We start from the raw sequence: 18733 nt of genomic DNA on the forward strand, positions 1-18733 counted from the left end.
ACGTGCCTGTGGGAGGTCCGCCAGTCCCGCTGTTTCGGCAGCAATTCAGTGGTGGGTACGCCAAAGGCGCAGGACTGGCAGACCTCCCGCAGGCATGCCACTGAATCCGCGTTACCAGCGGACCTCCCACAGGCGTGCTGTTGAAAGCCGCCTGACTGCCATGCTTGGGGCAGCAAAATACATAGAGCCACCCCGACTCCTCCACAATCTTTAGTAATTTTTTGCAATAGTTAATTATCCTAATTTAAAATGTGTGGTTTATTTGCAGTGTGAATTTGGCTTACTTCAACTTCCAACCACTGGATCTTGTTACAACTTAAGGAAATACACTTACCTGTATAGACTGATGGAATCCTAACCATGTGTCACATGGCAATTCACTTTCAGGCACAGAAAGCAGTAGTTCAAAACAACTCCTGTAAAAAAAAGAGCTGTATAAGTAAGATAGCTAAAACACTGCTGTAGCAGCATTAGGACGTGGCAGATCTTGTTTTATTCCTAGATATAAAACTATTTTAAGATGCAGCCATGGTTGAAATCATGTCTTAGTAGCTTAAGAGTAAAAAAAAGGTTACAGGGATGTAGTAATCATCACAAAACCAAGTATTATAAACCCAGGAAATTCAGAACTAATTAAATTTCTAAGAAATCCGAACTATTTTAAAAGTAAGAAATGCAGTGTTAAGACATTCAAACAACCATAATTCTGTCATATAGTGATGTCATGAAATAACCATAACATGACTGAGGGATTTTAGTGTTTGTGATCCCAGGCTTCATTAAACTGATTTTTTAAGAGTCACAGTACTTTAATATCCCCCCCTCCTTGTGACATCACTAAAGAGAAAAATTAAGGTCAAGTTACTATGGTACAGCATGAGCCTTAATATCACTTAAAGTGCTTTGTGTGAAAGTTTGCCACACAGTACAATGAAATTTAAAACAAAGTGTTTCTGGAAGAAGCATGTTTCAATTGTGGTGTGGGGGTGGAATGATCAGGGAAGCGGATAGGGCAGGAATCAGGGGACGGGCTAATAGTCTAGAAGCATCCTCTAGCCACAAGTGATGTCCCACAGCTCAGGGAGTAAAGGAGCTGGGGGGGTGGAAGGGGAGCTGAAAGAGGTGTAGTCAAAGGAGAAAGCTTGAGACACGAGGCCTGGTAGAAAAGGCCTGAACTAAAGTGGCAGTCAGGCCCTGCTAATATAAAGCTAAGTTAGCAAAAGTCAGGCTGTAAGCAGAAGTCAGGGCCTGCCTGCGCACAACTTCACAGAAGCTGCTAAGAACAGGGCTGGTATTGCAAAAAACACTCATTCTTAAAGACATGCTAGGCACAGGACACTCATGTAAGCACATTCTGTAAGGATGGTATCAGAACACCCCGATACCCACATGGCACACACTCCTCAAAAATAACAGGAACACTCTCACTTCTCTTAGAGATAAGATCAGGATGACAGCGTGATGGACAGAGATGTTTTGATCGAATCAACATGTACAAGATAAAAGGCGGTAACTAATCACATCAGAGGGTCAATATGTAATTTGTCTGTTCTGGTGTATAAAGAGGGGTCTCAGAGGAAGTGTCTTTCGCCAACCGAGGCGGGAAGGGGAAGTACCACCATTCAATGAGCTGGTTCATTGTTACAAGTGTACGTCGTAGTGGTCCTGTCAAGTATATGGGATACTAGGACCGTGCTTTGTCAACAACAAACATAGTTGGGTGCCTTCACTACCGAAACAGTTCTGTGGTTTTATTGGGCAGTTTGATCAAGGTCTGCCGTGTTGGCTATCTGCACATAATTGTGGCAGCATACTGAAGGAATACACACACACACAGCCACTAACCAACTACAAGAGGTTGTACCAGAGGTGATAATGGAGTTCATGGTCATGGGCTCACCAGCCCAGCAATCAACAGCTAGATAGACAGCGTACCTAATTGTCTGTTGTGCCACTCTTCATGCAGTCTCACAGAGAGGCCTTCCCCTGTTCCACTTGGCGTCCACTGACACGTGTGTGTGTACTGGGCTCTATAATTCTCTGAGGAGCTGCTCTCAGCAGGTAAGTGGATTATTGACTTGGCAAGGCCCATGATGCTCACACAAATACTGCCTGGGCAAAGGAGAGTCACTTCCTCCTCCCAACTTGTGGGTAGCATTTGGTCACCTGCATGGAGAACAAGGAAGGCCCCAACTCATTCTATGCACGGCAAGATGCGGGCAAGTAGGGTTAGACAGGAGTGTGGCAGAGGGAGGTAAGTGGGACCATTCAGAAATGGTTCCTGTCTGGGGAAAAGGTTCTTTTGTCTACAGCAGTACTGCAGCAACTGAGTTCTGCATGGCAGGTTTCCCTTGTGGACAACTTGGGTCTTTAGCACAGGGGCAATTTGCTGCACATGGCCCTGTCTTTGCAGTGACAAAAAGCAAGAGCACAGCCAGGCTGCAGGTAATACCAAAGCACACAGCCCTGCTCTAGAACAAAACAAGATTTCTTCTTGTGTCCAGGCTCCTGTTAAATCACAAAGCAAGGCAGCCCACCCAGCATGGCTCAGCAGTTCCTGGATTACAGGACTGCTGCAGGTAGAGATGCCACCCCTCTCTAATCTACAGCCATCTGAGGCAAATACCTGCCGTGCCCCCTCTCCAGGAGATTCTTTCAATACTTCTCCTAGCATTAGAAAGTACAAGTTCCATCCACAGGCAGTGCCTGTTTGATGAGCCTCCTGCAGCATTTCAAACCAGCAGTTCACTAACAGATCTACAAGGGGACCGCCAGCTGGGGAAGCTGATTGTTTTTGGGGTAAATGCTCCCTCATCCTCCTGCACTCAAAGGTAGGAAGAAGAATAGAGTGATGCTGCCTCAAGAACAGCTCTACACCACAGAAAGTTTGCCTGAACTTAGGGAACCACAGGCTGGAGTTGCTGCAAGAAGAGACTCCAGAAAGAATGGAGTCAAGAGTGTGCACGGAAGGTCAGGGGAAGAGATGTTTTGACACTTAATATAGGCCAAGAAAGATTTTTTAAGGCTTTCCTAGGAACAAGACTCCCATGATGCTTTGTAGTTAAGATGAAGCTAACTTTAGAGAACAGAATTTTACTGAGCAGTAACCCTTTGCTAAAACATCTCCACCATTTTTGAAAATTATGCTATGTACTAAAAGCAAAATACAAAATGAACTGCAATGGCACAGGAAACTTCAAAATAGCTTAAGATAAGAAGTGCATACCAAAAAGAGAAAATAGATGACCAGAATGATACCTAATAAAGGTGACAAAGGTATAACTGCCCCAAACTCATAGGGGAAGTAAGACCATCAAACTGTTAGTGAACTATAGGAGAGGTATTCTTCAGCTGTTCCTAACTGTATGCCTTTGGTATGTGCTGTCTTTACTGTTAATAAATCCAATCAAAGCTGATTTATCCAAGGTTTGTTATTACTGAACTAATATAATCAAAGTTAAATATGTTATCAATTATTAGTTATCAATAATTTGGCTATTGATCATTGACAAACTGATAACTGTTGACAACTGATAGAGGGTCAGAGTTGTGCCAAAAGATCAGAAGAATAGTCAGTAGCATGGGCAGCTGCTGGAGACCATGCCCTGAAACATCTTCAGCACCAGCTCTTCCTGTCCTCCCATTAATGACTCCCCATTAACTAGAAAAGGAAGATGGCTGTCTGCTACAGAGCTTTGACCAAGTTCCATACAGACTGATTTTTTATGCAACTGATCACCAACCCAAAGCCTCTAAAAAGGTTTTCTAACTACACCGATAGCAATAAGACCCTCTATATCTACACTGGGGCAAAGTGTGTTGAGAAAATTAAGACAAGGAATTTCAGCAACATGGCCATAAGAAAATATCTTGCTCAAAGCTATGTCAGAAGACATAGCTAGCATGAATTCCATTCTGGGCAATGTCCAGTTAACCCTGCAGTATCTTAATTGCATGGATAGCAGAGGATGAAGGACAGGTTTCAGCTTTGAAGAATCAATCTTCAGCCGCACAAGACAATGGAACCAAAGCAAAGGTTGATGGATCTACAAAACAGATCTCAGAGCTGTAACTCAATTCCCTGAGGAAATGGAGAGTTAAGGCAGCACTTAATTAATTTGACCACATCCCTTGAGATTCCAGATAATGGCTGAGGCTTTGCTATGTTTATTAGCACTAACATGTTTTTGTTACTGTAGTGATAACTGATGCTCTACATTTGACCAGGGGGAGAGGGGCAGATGGGCAGACTTAATCCATGGTGGTGGAACATTGTACAGAAAGAGGGGGAACAGAGAGGATCTGTTTGTGGACATGTACAGAGATGTGAATAGGGAATATGGTTGAATTTACCAGTTAGTTGAGCCCAAAATGAAGGTCACAGTTGAAAGGCAGAGTGTGTCATAGATGTGGTTGGTCTCTCCCTGTCAGCAGCCCATCAGATTGTTGATGGGACCCAAAGGCCGAACTCCTGGGTGTTCTAAGTACACAGGAGCCTGAACAGAGTCCAGTATCTAGGGGTCATAGTGGACCACAAGCTAAATATGAGTCAACAGTGTGATACTGTTGCAAAAAAAGCAAACATGATTCTGGGATGCATTAACAGGTGTGTTATAAACAAGACACGAGAAGTCATTCTTCCGCTCTAGTCTGCGCTGGTTAGGCCTCAACTGGAGTATTGTGTCCAGTTCTGGGCACCGCATTTCAAGAAAGATGTGGAGAAATTTGGAGAGGGTCCAGAGAAGAGCAACAAGAATGATTAAAGGTCTTGAGAACATGACCTATGAAGGAAGGCTGAAAGAACTGGGTTTATTTAGTTTGGAAAAGAAGACTGAGAGGGGACATGATAGCAGTTTTCAGGTATCTAAAAGGGTGTCATCAGGAGGAGGGAGAAAACTTGTTCACTTTAGCCTCTAATGATAGAACAAGAAGCAATGGGCTTAAACTGCAGCAAAGGAGATTTAGGTTGGACATTAGGAAAAAGTTCTTAACTGTCAGGGTAGTTAAACACTGGAATAAATTGCCTAGGGAGGTTGTGGAATCTCCATCTCTGGAGATATTTAAGAGTAGGTTAGATAAATGTCGTATCAGAGATGGTCTAGACAGTATTTGGTCCTGCCATGAGGGCAGGGGACTGGACTCGATGACCTCTCGAGGTCCCTTCCAGTCCTAGAGTCTATGAATCTATGAATTCCTTCCGTGCACACTGCAGCAGATCCTAGAGCTGCCTAACAAAGGCAATACAGATCACCGGCATCACTGACCAGGAAAGGGGCCAGACTCCCAGTGAAACACTTATTCACTGCTGCTACTTAGATTAAACAGGAAAGAGTCACTATGATCATCAGCATCAACATCTGCATAACATAGGTCAAAAAAATTCAGCAAATGGTTCCTGCATCAAGCCCATAACTTCTAGTTAAGCTAGTTTATTTTAGCATTTACAATGATGGAGAATACACCATACCCCTTGGTAAATTGCTGCAGTGGTTATTTATTCATGTTAATAAAAAAAAGGTCTTGTTTCTAGTTTGAATTGGTCTCACTCGAACATCCAGCCACTGGATCACATAAAGTCTTTGTCCACCAGGTTACACACCTATCAGAAACCTTCTCACCATGTAGGTACTTATAGGCTGTGATCAAGAATCTTTGATAAATATACTGTGCTTCTTAAGCATATCAGTGTAAAAGCAGGTTTTCCAGACAAAATTTCCGTAGCTCTTCTCTGAATCTTGTGTCAACTTTATGTGTTTACTGGAATACTTGTCTAGTTCCTGTGATGGTCTCATCAATAACATCTCCCTACCATTGCTCTCCCTGTCTGTTAAGGTGGAGCACAGATGTTGCTTGGACCGCTCTGATGCTGCCTAGATGAATAGTGAGTGGAGTGGAGTGGAGGATGAGAGACTAGAAACTCTGACCCTTTTCGAGGGTACATATCTTCTTAGCACCTTTTGGGGACGGTGTGATTGAGTGAAGGATGGCATCGTTGATTAGTAGGGCCACCCTTGCCAGTACCAATGTCTGTTGGATGTCAAGTAACTGGTGTTGACTGTCCTATACTACTTCTAATGGGATCTCAAGAGCATCAACTATTCTCCACAGCGGTTCCTGGAACTGGCGATAGTTGTCTAGTGTAGAGGAAGGGATTGATGAGATGGCCATGTCAGGAGAAGATGAGGGAAGCCTCTTCGAACCTGTTGGTACCTTTGGAACCGGGCCGATCAGTACATCATCTAACACTATTTCTAAGCGTCTACCCGACAAAGGTTGTGGTGGCAATGCAGGTGAGTCCTCCCGAAACAAGCAGGACCATTCAGAAGGTGATTACTATGGCCACGAGCTCCAGTATGGCCAACACTGTTGATCCTGCGATTGCTGAGCATGTGACCAAGGGGCCAAATACCAGCTCTGAAGGGTATGGCTAGGAGGGGAACTGCCATGGTGCAGCTGGAACCTTGCAGTAGTCATGCTTCTGGAACAAGAGGGATGGGTCACATCGGACACACATATACTCCAAATCAGAGGAATCATAGAATATCAGGGTTGCAAGGGACCTCAGGAGGTCATCTAGTCCAATGCCCTGCTCAGAGTAGGACCAATTCCCAACTAAATCATCCCAGCCAGGGCTCTCTCAAGCCTGACCTTAAAAACCTCTAAGGAAGGAGATTCCACCACCTCCCTAGGGAACCCATTCCAGTGCTTCACCACTCTCCTAGTGAAAAAGTTTTTCCTAATATCCAACCTAAACCTCCCCCACTGCAACTTGAGACCATTACTCCTTGTTCTGTCATCTGCTACCACTGAAAACAGTCTAGATCCATCCTCTTTGGAATCCCCTTTCAGGCAGCTGAAAGCAGCTATCAAATCCGCCCTCATTCTTCTCTTCTGCAGACTAAACAATCCCATTTCCCTCAGCCTCTCCTCATAAGTCATGTGCTCCTGCCCCCTAATCATTTTTGTTGCCCTCCACTGGACTCCTTCCAATTTTTCCACATCCTCCTTGTAGTGTGGGGCCCAAAACTGGACACAGTACTCCAGATGAGGCCTCACCAATGTTGAATAGAGGGGAATTCTATCCCTCGATCTGCTGGCAATGCCCCTATTTATATAGCCCAAAATGCCATTAGCCTTCTTGGCAACAAGGGCACACTGTTGATTCATATCCAGCTTTTCCTCCATCGTAACCCCTAGGTCCTTTTCTGCAGAACTGCTTCCTAACCATTCAGTCCCTGGTCTGTAACAGTGAATGGGATACTTCCGTCCTAAGTGCAGGACTCTGCACTTGTCCTTGTTGAACCTCATGAGGTTTCTCTTGTCTCAGTTCTCTACTTTATCTAGGTCCCTCGGTATTCTATCCCTACCCTCCAGCGTATCTACCACTCCTCCAAGTTTAGTGTCATCTGCAAACTTGCAGAGAGTGCAGTCCAGCTTTCTATCTACTTTATAGTCCAATCATCCAGCCCATACTTCTTTAACCTGCTGGCAAGAATACTGTGGCAGACTGTATCAAAAGCTTTGCTAAAGTCAAGGAATAACACATCCACTGCTTTCCCCTCATCCACAGATCCACTCCTCACAGAAGGCAATTAGGTTAGTTAGGCATGACTTGCCCTTGGTGAATCCATGCTGACTGTTCCTGATCACTTTCCTCTCCTCTAGGTCCTTCAGGATTGATTCCTTGAGGACCTGCTCCATGATTTTTCCAGGGACTGAGGTGAGGCTGACTGGCCTGTAGTTCCCTGGATCCTCTTTCTTCCCTTTTTTAAAGATGGGCACTACAGTAGCCTTTTTCCAGTCATCCGGGACCTCCCCAGTTCGCCACGAGTTTTCAAAGATAATGGCCAGTTTCCAGAGACCTCCATGAATGACAGTGTCATTGGAGCTGCTGAAACTGGTGGTAGAAGAAACATAGCAGGAGAAGCAGCCCACTGAGCGGAATGGGGTTTGTGGAAACCCCAGTCCTTCCCATGCACACAGTTTGTGGGGACCCGCAGGGCTTCTGACTCTCCTTGGGATGAGCGGTATCAGGTCCGCCAACGGGTCTGGGACCAGTAGAGGCAACTTTCTGGGAACCAATAGTTCATGGAACACCAGAAGAGTTGAAGAAGGTGGCGTACCAGTATCCATGACCAGAACCAATGGATCCTGCTGTGGAAGTAGAGAAAGAACTGACAGGGATTTGTAGGGGATCTTAATGCAAGACAATCTCTGTTAGCAAGAGTTAGGCTAACTGTAACGCTAATAACGCAAGATTTGTAGAAGCGAGGATTGTGTGAGGCAAGTGGAAAAGAACTGTGTGAGAAGTGGTTTCAACCTTGTGTAGATAATACGAAATGTAGACTAGAGTCTCTTTAGAAGGGAGAAAAACAAGATATCAGGATGACCTATGTGTAAACAAAATGCAGCTGCTGCTTATTATTGTCTGTAACAAAAGTATAAATGCTTGCTGTGATTGTTTACCTGTTGAGAGACCTGTCTAGGAAGGGGAGATCCTATGTCTTAGTGCATTCTCTCCCTGCTGTAGCTGCTAAATAGAATAAAGTATCTGACTTTGCTGTACCCAACCAAAAAGTGAGAACTAAGTTTTTCTCCGACACTGCAATTAGTGTGGCCTTTCCTCGCACCTGTGGCCCGTGGAACTCATGGGATCCTCTGTGGCCAGAACTTGTGGACAGTACCAAGTCCTTCTTCGACTTGGAAGACTTACTACCATGCTTGTGCATATGTTTCCTTGGCTCATGGCTAAGCGCCAACATGGTGTCCTTGGCACTGGTACCGGGGGATCCGGATAGAGGCTCCACAGAAGGGTAGCACTCTAAGTCTACTCATGCAGATATACTGGGGGGTTCCTCCCACGTTCTAAGTTTTTACATCCATGTGAGGCAGGGAAGGAGAGGCAGATACCACACCTGGATGCAAGGTGGAATTCCACCAAGCAGTACAAGTAGCACGGGCGCTAGTCACTGATGGAAAATAAGCGAGGGCAGAAAGCACAGGTTTTAAACTCCAGTGTCTGTGGGATAATCCATTAACCATGCCTGAGGTTTTTTGTTTTTGGGGTAGGGGAAGATGTTTGGCAGGAAAACACTGAAGCGGTCTCCCAATTCCTTAATCCTACAAAAACAACTTGAGACTATAAAATTTAGAACAAAAAACCCAAACAATAAAACCTGAACTATGAACACAAACACACACCATTTTTCTAAAAGTTTTGAAAAATGTATCACAGGGATGAGAGCATAGCAGAAGCTCTGACTTGGGCCATGCAGCAGTGAGAAGGAACTGGACACACGTGGTCCAACCCACCCTTCATCACCTTGGGCGAAACTACAAGGTGATGCAGGAATACACGCGCCAACTGCTGAACAGTACTACTTTCCAAAGCTCTGGGCAAACTATGGCCCACCAGCTGTTTTAATCTGGCCCTCGAGCTCCCGCTGGGGAATGAGGTCTGGGGCTTGCCCTGCTCTGGCACTCCAGCCAGAGAGCACAGATGGGGACTGCTCTGTGTGGCTCCCGGAAGTAGCGCAATGTCCCCCCTCCGGCTCCTACGCATAGGGGCACCCAGAGGACTCCACATGCTGCCGCCATCGCCCCAAGCACCACCACCCCAGCTCCCATTGGCCAGGAACCGCAGCCAATGGGAGCTGCGGGGGCAGCACCTGCAGACTAGGTGGCACGCAACAGAGCTGCCCAGCCATGCCTCTGCGTAGGAGCCAGAGGGGGGACATGCAGCTGCTTCCGGGAGCCACCTGAGGTAAGCACGCCTGGAGCCTGCATCCCGAGCCAACCTCCTGCACCCCAACCCCCTGCCCCAATCCTGATCCCCCTCCTGCATTCCAACCCCCTGAATTCCATCCCAGAGCCCTCACCCCTCCCATTCCCCAACTTTGTGAGCATTCATAGCCCATCATACAATTTCTATACCCAGATGTGGCCTTCGGCCCAAAAAGTTTGCCCATCCCTGCTCCAGGCACATGTGCATAACCCTCAGTGGAATTCAATAGGGACCATCACTCTAAGAAGAATGGAGGTTATTCACCTGGTAAATGGAGGAGGAGATAGACTCTGCATATTCACAGTCTTCGGGTGTGTTGACAGGTGCAGTTAAATAGCCCAGTAACAGTGTCCATTAGATATCCCCTCCTACCTCTCCCCTTATCATTCAAGCAGGTACTGAGGGTGAGGTGTTGCCTGCAGCCTCAGTTTCTTCCATCACTACTGCAGAGTTAAGAACTAATTAGAAAACAATAAAAGAAATGAAGATAGGCAGGAAGGGTGAATATGCAGAGTCCATCTCGAAGAACTCTGGTTACATGTAAGTAAGCTCCATTTCTTCTCTGAGTGCCCTGTGCATATTTCAACTCTTGGGATAGTTTGGTAAACAGTGTCATGGAATACTTCTCTCAAACAGCATCAGAGATAGATGACAAATCTAAAGCATAATGCTTCATACAAGCATGGGTATATCTCCAAGTAGCAGCCTTGCAAGTCTAACAATTGGGACACTAAGACATGCTAAAAAGGTACATTGCTCTAGGGGAGTGCATTTTACTACAGAGGAGAAAATTGGAAGAATTTTTATAAAACTCTCCTCTATGCATTGTCTGATCCATCCAGACAGCAATTGGGCCAAAACAGGCCACTCTTTACATAAGAAATGAAAAGTTTGAGAGGCTGTGAAGTCTTCTATCCTACTCAAATAGCAGGACAATGCTTTCTTTTAGCATCCAGCCTATGTAATCTAGATCAGTGGTCCTCAATGTTGGGATGTTTGCCCACTGGAAAGAATTCATGGACAGAGGACTGTTTTCTCAGGATGGACTTCACCTAAGTAAGGAGGGAAACAGACTTCTAGGATGGAGGCTGGCACAACTGATTAAGAGAGCTATAAACTAGGAATTTTCTGCAGAACTGCTGTCTGTTTCCAGGCTGTAGTGGTGCATGGGATTCTTTCCTAAATGCAGGACTCTGAACTTGTCCTTGTTGAACCGCATCAGATTTCTTTTCACCCAATCCTCCAATTTGTCTAGGTCACTCTGGACCCTAACCCTACCCTCCAGTGTATCTACCTCTCCTCCCAGCTTAGCCTGATCTGCAAATTTGCTGAGGGTGTAATTAATCCTATCATCCAGATCATTAATGGAGATGTTAAACAAAACTGGCCCCAGGACTGACCCCTGGGGCACTCTGCTTGATACCAACTGCCAACTAGACATTGAGCCATTGATCACAGCCCGGATGGGAGAGTAGGAAGGATTGCTCTGGGAATGTTGCCTGGGAGTTTTACTGGTACTGTCTGCATTGATGATGGAATATTAGGGTGTAACTTCACTTGATGGACAATAACTGAGCATGTAACCTGAACCAGGAGGGGGCTGGGACCAGGTGACACCTTCTTCCTAGGAAACTGAACAAAGGCTGGAGGAAGAACCGGGGTGTGTGGCAGGATGAGACTGCTGGAGGGGATTTCCGCTTGGAGCTGCCTGGGAAAATGGAGGGAGACCCAGGGCTGGGTTTTAGGCTCCCCATCCCCCATGATGGGCCTGACTGAGGGGGTCCTGTTGTCTGTACCTACAAGCTCTGTTTTGGACTGTGTTCCTATCATCTAATAAATCTTCTGTTTTAAGGGCTGGCTGAGAGTCATGGTGAATCAAGGAAGTGGGGAGTGCACGGCCCTGACTCCCCCACACTCCCTGAGAACTGGCGGTAGGGATGGGATCTGCTGCACCCTGTGGTTGGCGCTTCCAGCAGTAAGTGAGTGGGGAGCAGTAAAATGAACTGAGACTGACAAGGACCAAGCATGCTGAAGGCTCAGAGAGGAGCAGATTCAGGGGGCAAAGGCGCTACGTTTAACCCCGGGAGTGTGTGACCAGCAAGAAAGACGGTTGCAGTAATGGGGTCCCCCTGGCAACCATGTGAATTATTCCAGGCGTACAGGAGTCTGCTGCTTGACCCCGGGAGAGAGAAGGGCTGTTGCAGGAACAGGGTCCCCCTGGTGAGTGATTACAGGGGCGGAGGAGTCTGCAGCTTGACCCTGGGAGAGAAGTGGTGACCTGGAGAAGGGCTGGCACAGTAGAGGGTTCTTCCTGCAAACCATGGGGAGCTGAGAGCACACAGGCCTGCGAGTCCACAGCAACTTGGGAACAGCAGGAAGATGTATAAACACCGCCTTAAGCAGGACCTGGTCGAGCTGTGCAGGCAGAGAGGCCCGTGCATTGGGAAACTCACCAAAGAACAGACAGCTGCAGTGGCACAGGAGCCAGCAAACAGAGCTGTAAACAGGGGATTTTGAGGGGCAGTTTACAGGGAGAGGATTAAGAGGCAGACAGAGGAACACACAGGCTACTGAAGGGAGTGTGCAAGCAGTGTCTTGGTGCTTGTTAGGGGTTTGTTTTGCTGTGGGTGGTGGTGTTTTGGGTTGGTTTGTGTTTCTCAGATTTACAGGATTTAGGTGGGAAGCCTATGAGAGATACAGAGGTAGCTGTTGTAGTGATCCAAGCAGTGGAAGACACAATGAAGGTGACTGCATGTGGAAGCTGTGGCACGTACATGATCCTGGAGGGGGTACCTGAAAAGAGTTTTGTCTGCATGAAGTGCTGCCTGACAGAGCTGATAGAAGAAAAGATCCGAGGGCTGGAGATGCAGGTGGAAACTCTGGTCGAGTTTAGAAGGGGGTTCGAGCGGATGCTGCAGCAAAGACACGATGAGGCTAAAGGGAAAAGCTCAGACTTGCAGATGGAAGCAGGACCAAAGAACTCTGAGGGAGACTGCGGGGTGAGGAAAGTGGACAGTGGAAGCATGTGACTAAGCGAACCAGGCAGAGGAAAAGACAATCTAGAGAAGGAGCCATAGCGCTCAGGAACAGGTTTGCAGAGTTGGAAAATGAAGAAGGGGCACAGCAGGTGATTGCTGAAGGTGAGAGGGTAAGGAAGAAGAGGAGAGCAGCTAGCTCTATAAGGAGAGGGGATAAGTCAATGGAGATGACACCAAACATGAGCCCCAGGAGGATATGGGATGGGTTGCAGAGGACTGCAAGGGTGAATAGGAATCGAGAGGACTTGCAACCAGAGGGAACAGGGATACACCGGAGAATCACACCATCACCAGGAAAAGGCAGGTCTACGTGACTGGGGACTCCTTACTGAGTAGAATACACAGGCCTGTAACCACAGCTGGTCCAGAGAACAGAAGGGTGTGCTGTCTGCCCGGTGCTAAGATACGGGATGTGGACCTGAAGCTGAAGAGGATCCTAACGGGAGCAGGAAAGAATCCGCTGACTGTCGTTCATGTGGGAATGAATGATACGGCTAGATTCTTGCTGGAACGTATCAAGGAAAACTATGCCAGGCTGGGGAAGACGCTTAAGGAAATTGAGGCTCAGGTGATCTTCAGTGGGATTCTGCCTGTTCCTAGGGAAGGGCAAAGCTGTGACAAGATTATGACAATAAACAGATGGCTTAGGCAGTGGTGCTATAAGGAGGGCTTTGGGATGTATAGCCACTGGGAGGCATTCATGGACAGATGACTGTTCTCTTGGGATGGACTTCACCTGAGTAGGGAGGGAAATAGACTTCTAGGATGGAGCCTGGCACAACTGATTAAGAGAGCTTTACACTAGGAATTGAGGGGTGATGGTTGGAAGATGTCCAGGTAACCTCCACACCGGATTTTAACATTGAGAGGGAAGAAAATGAAGCAAGAAAATAGGCAGCAGGTTTAAAACAAATAAAAGGAAGTTCTTCTTCACGCAGCGCACAGTCAACTTGTGGAACTCCTTATCTGAGGCAGTTGTGAAGGCTAGGACTATAACAGTGTTTAAAAGAAAACTGGATAAATTAATGGTGCTTAAGTCCATAAATGGCTATTAGCCAGGATGGGTAAAGAATGGTGTCCCTAGCCTCTGTTCGTCAGAAGATGGAGATGGATGGCAGGAGAGAGATCACTTGATCATTGCCTGTTAAGTTCACTCCCTCTGGGGCACCTGGCATTGGCCAGTGTCAGTAGACAGCTACTGGACTAGATGGACCTTTAGTCTGACCCGGTACGACTGTTCTTATGTTCTTAAAAAAGGATACTGTTGTGGGTAGGAGAATGGACATACAGAGGAAGAGTACTGTAGATACAATTCTAATAGGCGATAGTGGCAGTAGAATGTATGGGCCTAATCGGGTAAAGAATGTGAGTGAAGCCAAACAGCAAGAATTAAGATGTTTGGAGCCTAGGTAACAAAATGGAGGAACTAGAGTTACTGGTGCAGAAGTGAAACCGGATGTTATAAGGATAACAGAAACATGGTGGAATAGTAGTCATGACTGGAGTACAGGTATTGAAGGCTATGTGCTGTTTAGGAAAAACAGAAATAAAGGCAAAGGTGGTGGAGCAGCATTGTATATCAAAGATGAGGTAGACTGTGAAGAAATTAGAAGGGATGGAATTGATAAAACAGAGTCTGTCTGGGCAAAAATCACATTGGGGAAGAAAGCTACTAGAGCCTTCCCTGAGATAGTGCTTGGGATATGCTATAGACCGCCGGGATCTGATCTGGATATGGATAGAGACCTTTTTAATGTTTTTAATGAAGAAAATACTAAAGGGAATTGTGTAATCATGGGAGACTTTAACTTCCCAGATATAGACTGGAGGACAAGTGCTAGTAATAATAATAGGGCTCAGATTTTCCTGGATGCGATAGCTGATGGAATCCTTCACCAAGTAGTTGAAGAACCAACAAGAGGGGATGCCCTTTTAGATTTAGGTTTGGTGAGTAGTGAGGCCCTCATAGAAGAAATGGTTGTAGAGGACAACCTTGGTTTGAGCGATCATGAGCTAATTCAGATTAAACTAAATGAAAGGATAAACAAAAATAGATCTGTGACTAGGGCTTTTTATTTCAAAAGGGCCAACTTTAAAGAATTAAGGAAATTAGTTAGGCAAGTTGATTGGACTGAAGAACTTGTTGATCTAAAGATGGAGGAAGCCTGGAATTACTTCAAGTCAAGGGAATTAAAACCAATAGAAGAAGGTTCTATAGCCATATAAATAAGAAGAAAACAAAGAAAGAAGTGGGACCACTAAACACTGAGGATGGAATGGAGGCTAAGGATAATCTAGGCATGGCCCAATATCTAAACAAATACTTTGCCTCAGTCTTTAATGAGGAGCTTAGGGATAATGGTAGTATGACAAATAGAAATGAGAATATGGAGGCAGATATTACCACATCCGAGGTAGAAGCCAAACTCAAACAGCTTAATGGGACTAAATCAAGGAGCCCAGATAATCTTCATCCAAGAATATTAAAGGAACTGACACATGAAATTGCAAGCCCATTAGCAAGAATTTTTAAATGAATCTGTAAACTCAGGGGTTGTACCGTATGACTGGAGAATTGCTAAACCTAGTTCCTATTTTTAAGAAAGGAAAAAAAAGGTGATCCGAGTAACTATAGGCATGTTAGTTTGACACTTTTAATATGCAAGGTCTTGGAAAAAATTTTGAAGGAAAAAGTAGTTAAGGACATTGAGGTTAATGGTAATTGCGACAAAATACAACAAGGTTTTACAAAAGGTAAAAGATGGGGATCAATATGAACATTGAAAAGTGGACAGAAACTGGTTAAAGGGGAGACTACAACAGGTCATACTGAAAGGTGAATTGCCAGGCAGGAGGGAGGTTACTAGTGGAGTTCCTCAGGGATCGGTTTTGGGACCAATCTTATTTAATCTTTTTATTACTGACCTTGGAACAAAAATGTGCTAATAAAAAGTTTGCAGATGACACAAAACTGGGAGGTATTGCAAATACAGAGAAGGACCGGATTATTATACAGGAAGATCTGGATGACCTTGTAAACTGAAGTAATAGCAATAGGATGAAATTTAATAGTGAAAAGTGCAAGGACATCCATTTAGGGATTAACAACAACAATTAGTGTTACAAGCTGGGGGCGCATCAGTTGGAAGTAATAGATGAGAAGGACCTCGGAGTATTGGTTGGTCACAAGATGACTATGAGCCGCCAATGTGATATGGCCATTAAAAAAGCTAATGCGGTCTTGAGATGCATCAGGCGAGGTATTTCCAGTAGAGATAAGGAGACAAGGAGTACCGTTATACAAGGCACTGGTGAGACCTCATCTGGAATACTGTGTGCAGTTCTGGTCTCCCATGTTTAAGAAGGATGAATTCAAACTGGAACAGATTCAGAGAAGGGCTACTAGGGTGATCTGAGGAATGGAAAACCTGTCATATGAAAGGAGACTCAAAGAGTTGGGCTTGTTTAGCTTAACCAAAAGAAGGCTGAGAAGAGATATACTTGTTCTCTATAAATATATCAGAGGAATAAATACCATGGAGGGAGAGGAATTATTTAAGCTTAGTACCAATGTGGACACAAGAACAAATGGATATAAACTGACCAGTGGCGTAGCCAGGTGGAGGGAACAGGCGGAGCAATAATAAAAAAAAAGTGCCAGCCGATGCGGTACTTTTACTCACCCGGCGGCAGTCTGAGTCTTCGGCGGCAGGCCCTTCACTTGCTCTGGGTGTCTTCGGCGGCACTGAAGGTCCCAACGCCGAAGTGACGCTGAAGACCCAGAGCGCCGCCGGGTGAGTAAAGTAAAAGTGCTGCTGCAGGTGGAGCCTTTTTTTTTTTTAATCTTTTCCCCAGGTGAGTACAAAGGCACCAGGAAATTAACACGGTGTCACTTGTGCTCAGTGCGGGAGCGGCTGCTCCCTCTACCTATGCTACTGAAACTGACCATCAGGAAGTTGAGCCTTAAATTAGACGAAAGTTTCTAACCATCAGTGAAGTTCTGGAACAGCCTTCCAAGGCGATTAGTGGGGACAAGAGACATATCAAGCCTAGTCTTGAAGCAAGATAAGTTTATGGAGGGCAATGGTATGATGAGATAGCCTGATTTTGGCAACTAATTGATCTTTGATTATTAGCAGGTAAATATACCCAAGGTCTGTGATGGGATGGGATCTGAGTTACTATAGAGAATTTTCCTGGGTGCTGGCTGGTGAGTTTTTTCCAAGTGCTCAGGGTTCAGCTGATCGCCATATTTGAGGTCAGGAAGCAGTTTTCCTCCAGGACAGAAGCTCTGTTTTTTTCTGCCTTCCTCTGCAGCGTGGGGCAAGGAGGGGAGGGACAGCTCAATGGTTTGAGCATTGGCCTGCTAAACCCAGAGTGGAGATTTCAATCCTTGAGGGGGCCATTTAGGGATCTGGAGAAAAATCTGTCTGAGGACTGGTCCTGCTTTGAGCAAGGGGTTGGACTAGATGACCTCCTGAGGTCCCTTCCAACCTTGATGTTCTATGTCACTTGCTGGAGGAGTCTCTGCACCTTGAAGTCTTTAAACCACGATTTGAGGACTTCAATAACTCAGACATAGGTTAAGGGTTTGATACAGGAGTGGGTGGGTGGATAAGGTTCTGTGGCCTGCACTGTGCAGGAGGTCATACTAGGACTATCATAAAGGTGGTCCCTTCTGACCTTAAAGTCTATGATTCTATGATCTTAGTTTCAGCTAGCGTGTTCAAACCTCAAATGAAGAGAAAGCATCCTTTGATTATGCTCTCTTTATCAAATGTTAGGTCACAGGTTTGATGTAAGAATCAAGTGCTGCAAGCCAATTCATGAATTACCTACTTCCTGACCTTTCTGACCGGTCTTATTTCTACTATGAATGGATGTCCATCACTTTAGGTAAGTGGATTTTAGAGATAAAGGAAGGGTATACCTGTGACGGGTGGGACCCCCCACCCTACTGTCCAGGATGCCACCTGAAGTGCTGGGGTTTCACTGAGCCAGCCTACTCCACTAGCCTGGGCTCCCTCTCCCTCTTTTGCTGAATCACGCTCTCCAGCTTCTGGCAGCACACATACGCATGTAGGAACACACCAGCTGTAGAATCACACAGTCTGCCAGCAGCTTTCTATGGGGAGATTCAGCTAGGAAATGGCCCAGCACTCAAGTGCACATCCCCTTTTGGGGCGTAAACCCAAAGTAATATTGTCTTGTGCCGTATAGCAGGATCTCACAGCGCAAGCTTATAAAAATTCAGTGTGGAGAGCTATGCACAGCTTCTTGCCCCAGCCCCCCGCCAGATATTATGACATAACCCAGATTGTGTAAACAACAAAAAATAAGTTTATTAACTATAAAAGGTCAATTATGTGATTATAAGGGATAGCGAACAGAACAAAGCAGATTATCAAGCAAATAAAACAAAACACACATACCAAGCTTAAGATCTTAAGAGTGCTTTCAAGAGGCAATTTCTCACCCTAAATATTGTTTTAGGCGAGTTGCGGCGTTTCTGAAGCTTAGAGTTCCAGTTATTTCTCTTCACAGACTAGACTCTTGTCTTAGTCTGGACTCAGCCCCTGCCTTTCCCATCACTCAGTTCCTTTGCCTCTTCAGGTACTTTCAGCAGGCTTTCTTCTAAGGCAGGAAGGTAGTGGCGAAGAGTCCTGTTTGCCTTACTCTCCAGTCTTAAATAGAATTTACATAAGGCAGGAAGCCATTGTTTCCAATGGAAAAGTACCAGCAGAGTCCAAGGTGGTATTTAGCACCAACTGACATGACCACCTGACCTTGCAGTGTCAAAGCAATGCCCTAGGAAGCTTCTCAGGAAGGAGAGATGAGTATCTTCAAAGCCTTGTTTCTTTCCCATGGTCTGTCAAGGCTCATGGTCTGTTGTGGTGTGTTTGGGTGTGTG

General features: G+C 45.7%; 1 protein-coding gene across 4 annotated transcripts in view; it reads right to left on the bottom strand.

Annotated features, from left to right (window-relative positions):
• Positions 1–18733, bottom strand: part of RLF (rearranged L-myc fusion) — a 107832-nt gene that overhangs the window by 70376 nt on the left and 18723 nt on the right. For 3 of the 4 annotated variants that reach the window (XM_030538718.1, XM_030538721.1, XM_030538722.1), the window contains exon 3: positions 335–416. In XM_030538718.1, coding sequence (XP_030394578.1) covers positions 335–416 — 82 coding nt within the window. Of the gene's footprint in view, positions 1–334; positions 417–10048; positions 10191–18733 lie in introns of those variants that run through there. The other variant, XM_030538719.1, reaches the window with a different exon arrangement.

Source organism: Gopherus evgoodei, chromosome 20 (genome assembly GCF_007399415.2).
Source record: "Gopherus evgoodei ecotype Sinaloan lineage chromosome 20, rGopEvg1_v1.p, whole genome shotgun sequence".
NCBI lineage: Eukaryota > Metazoa > Chordata > Testudines > Testudinidae > Gopherus > Gopherus evgoodei.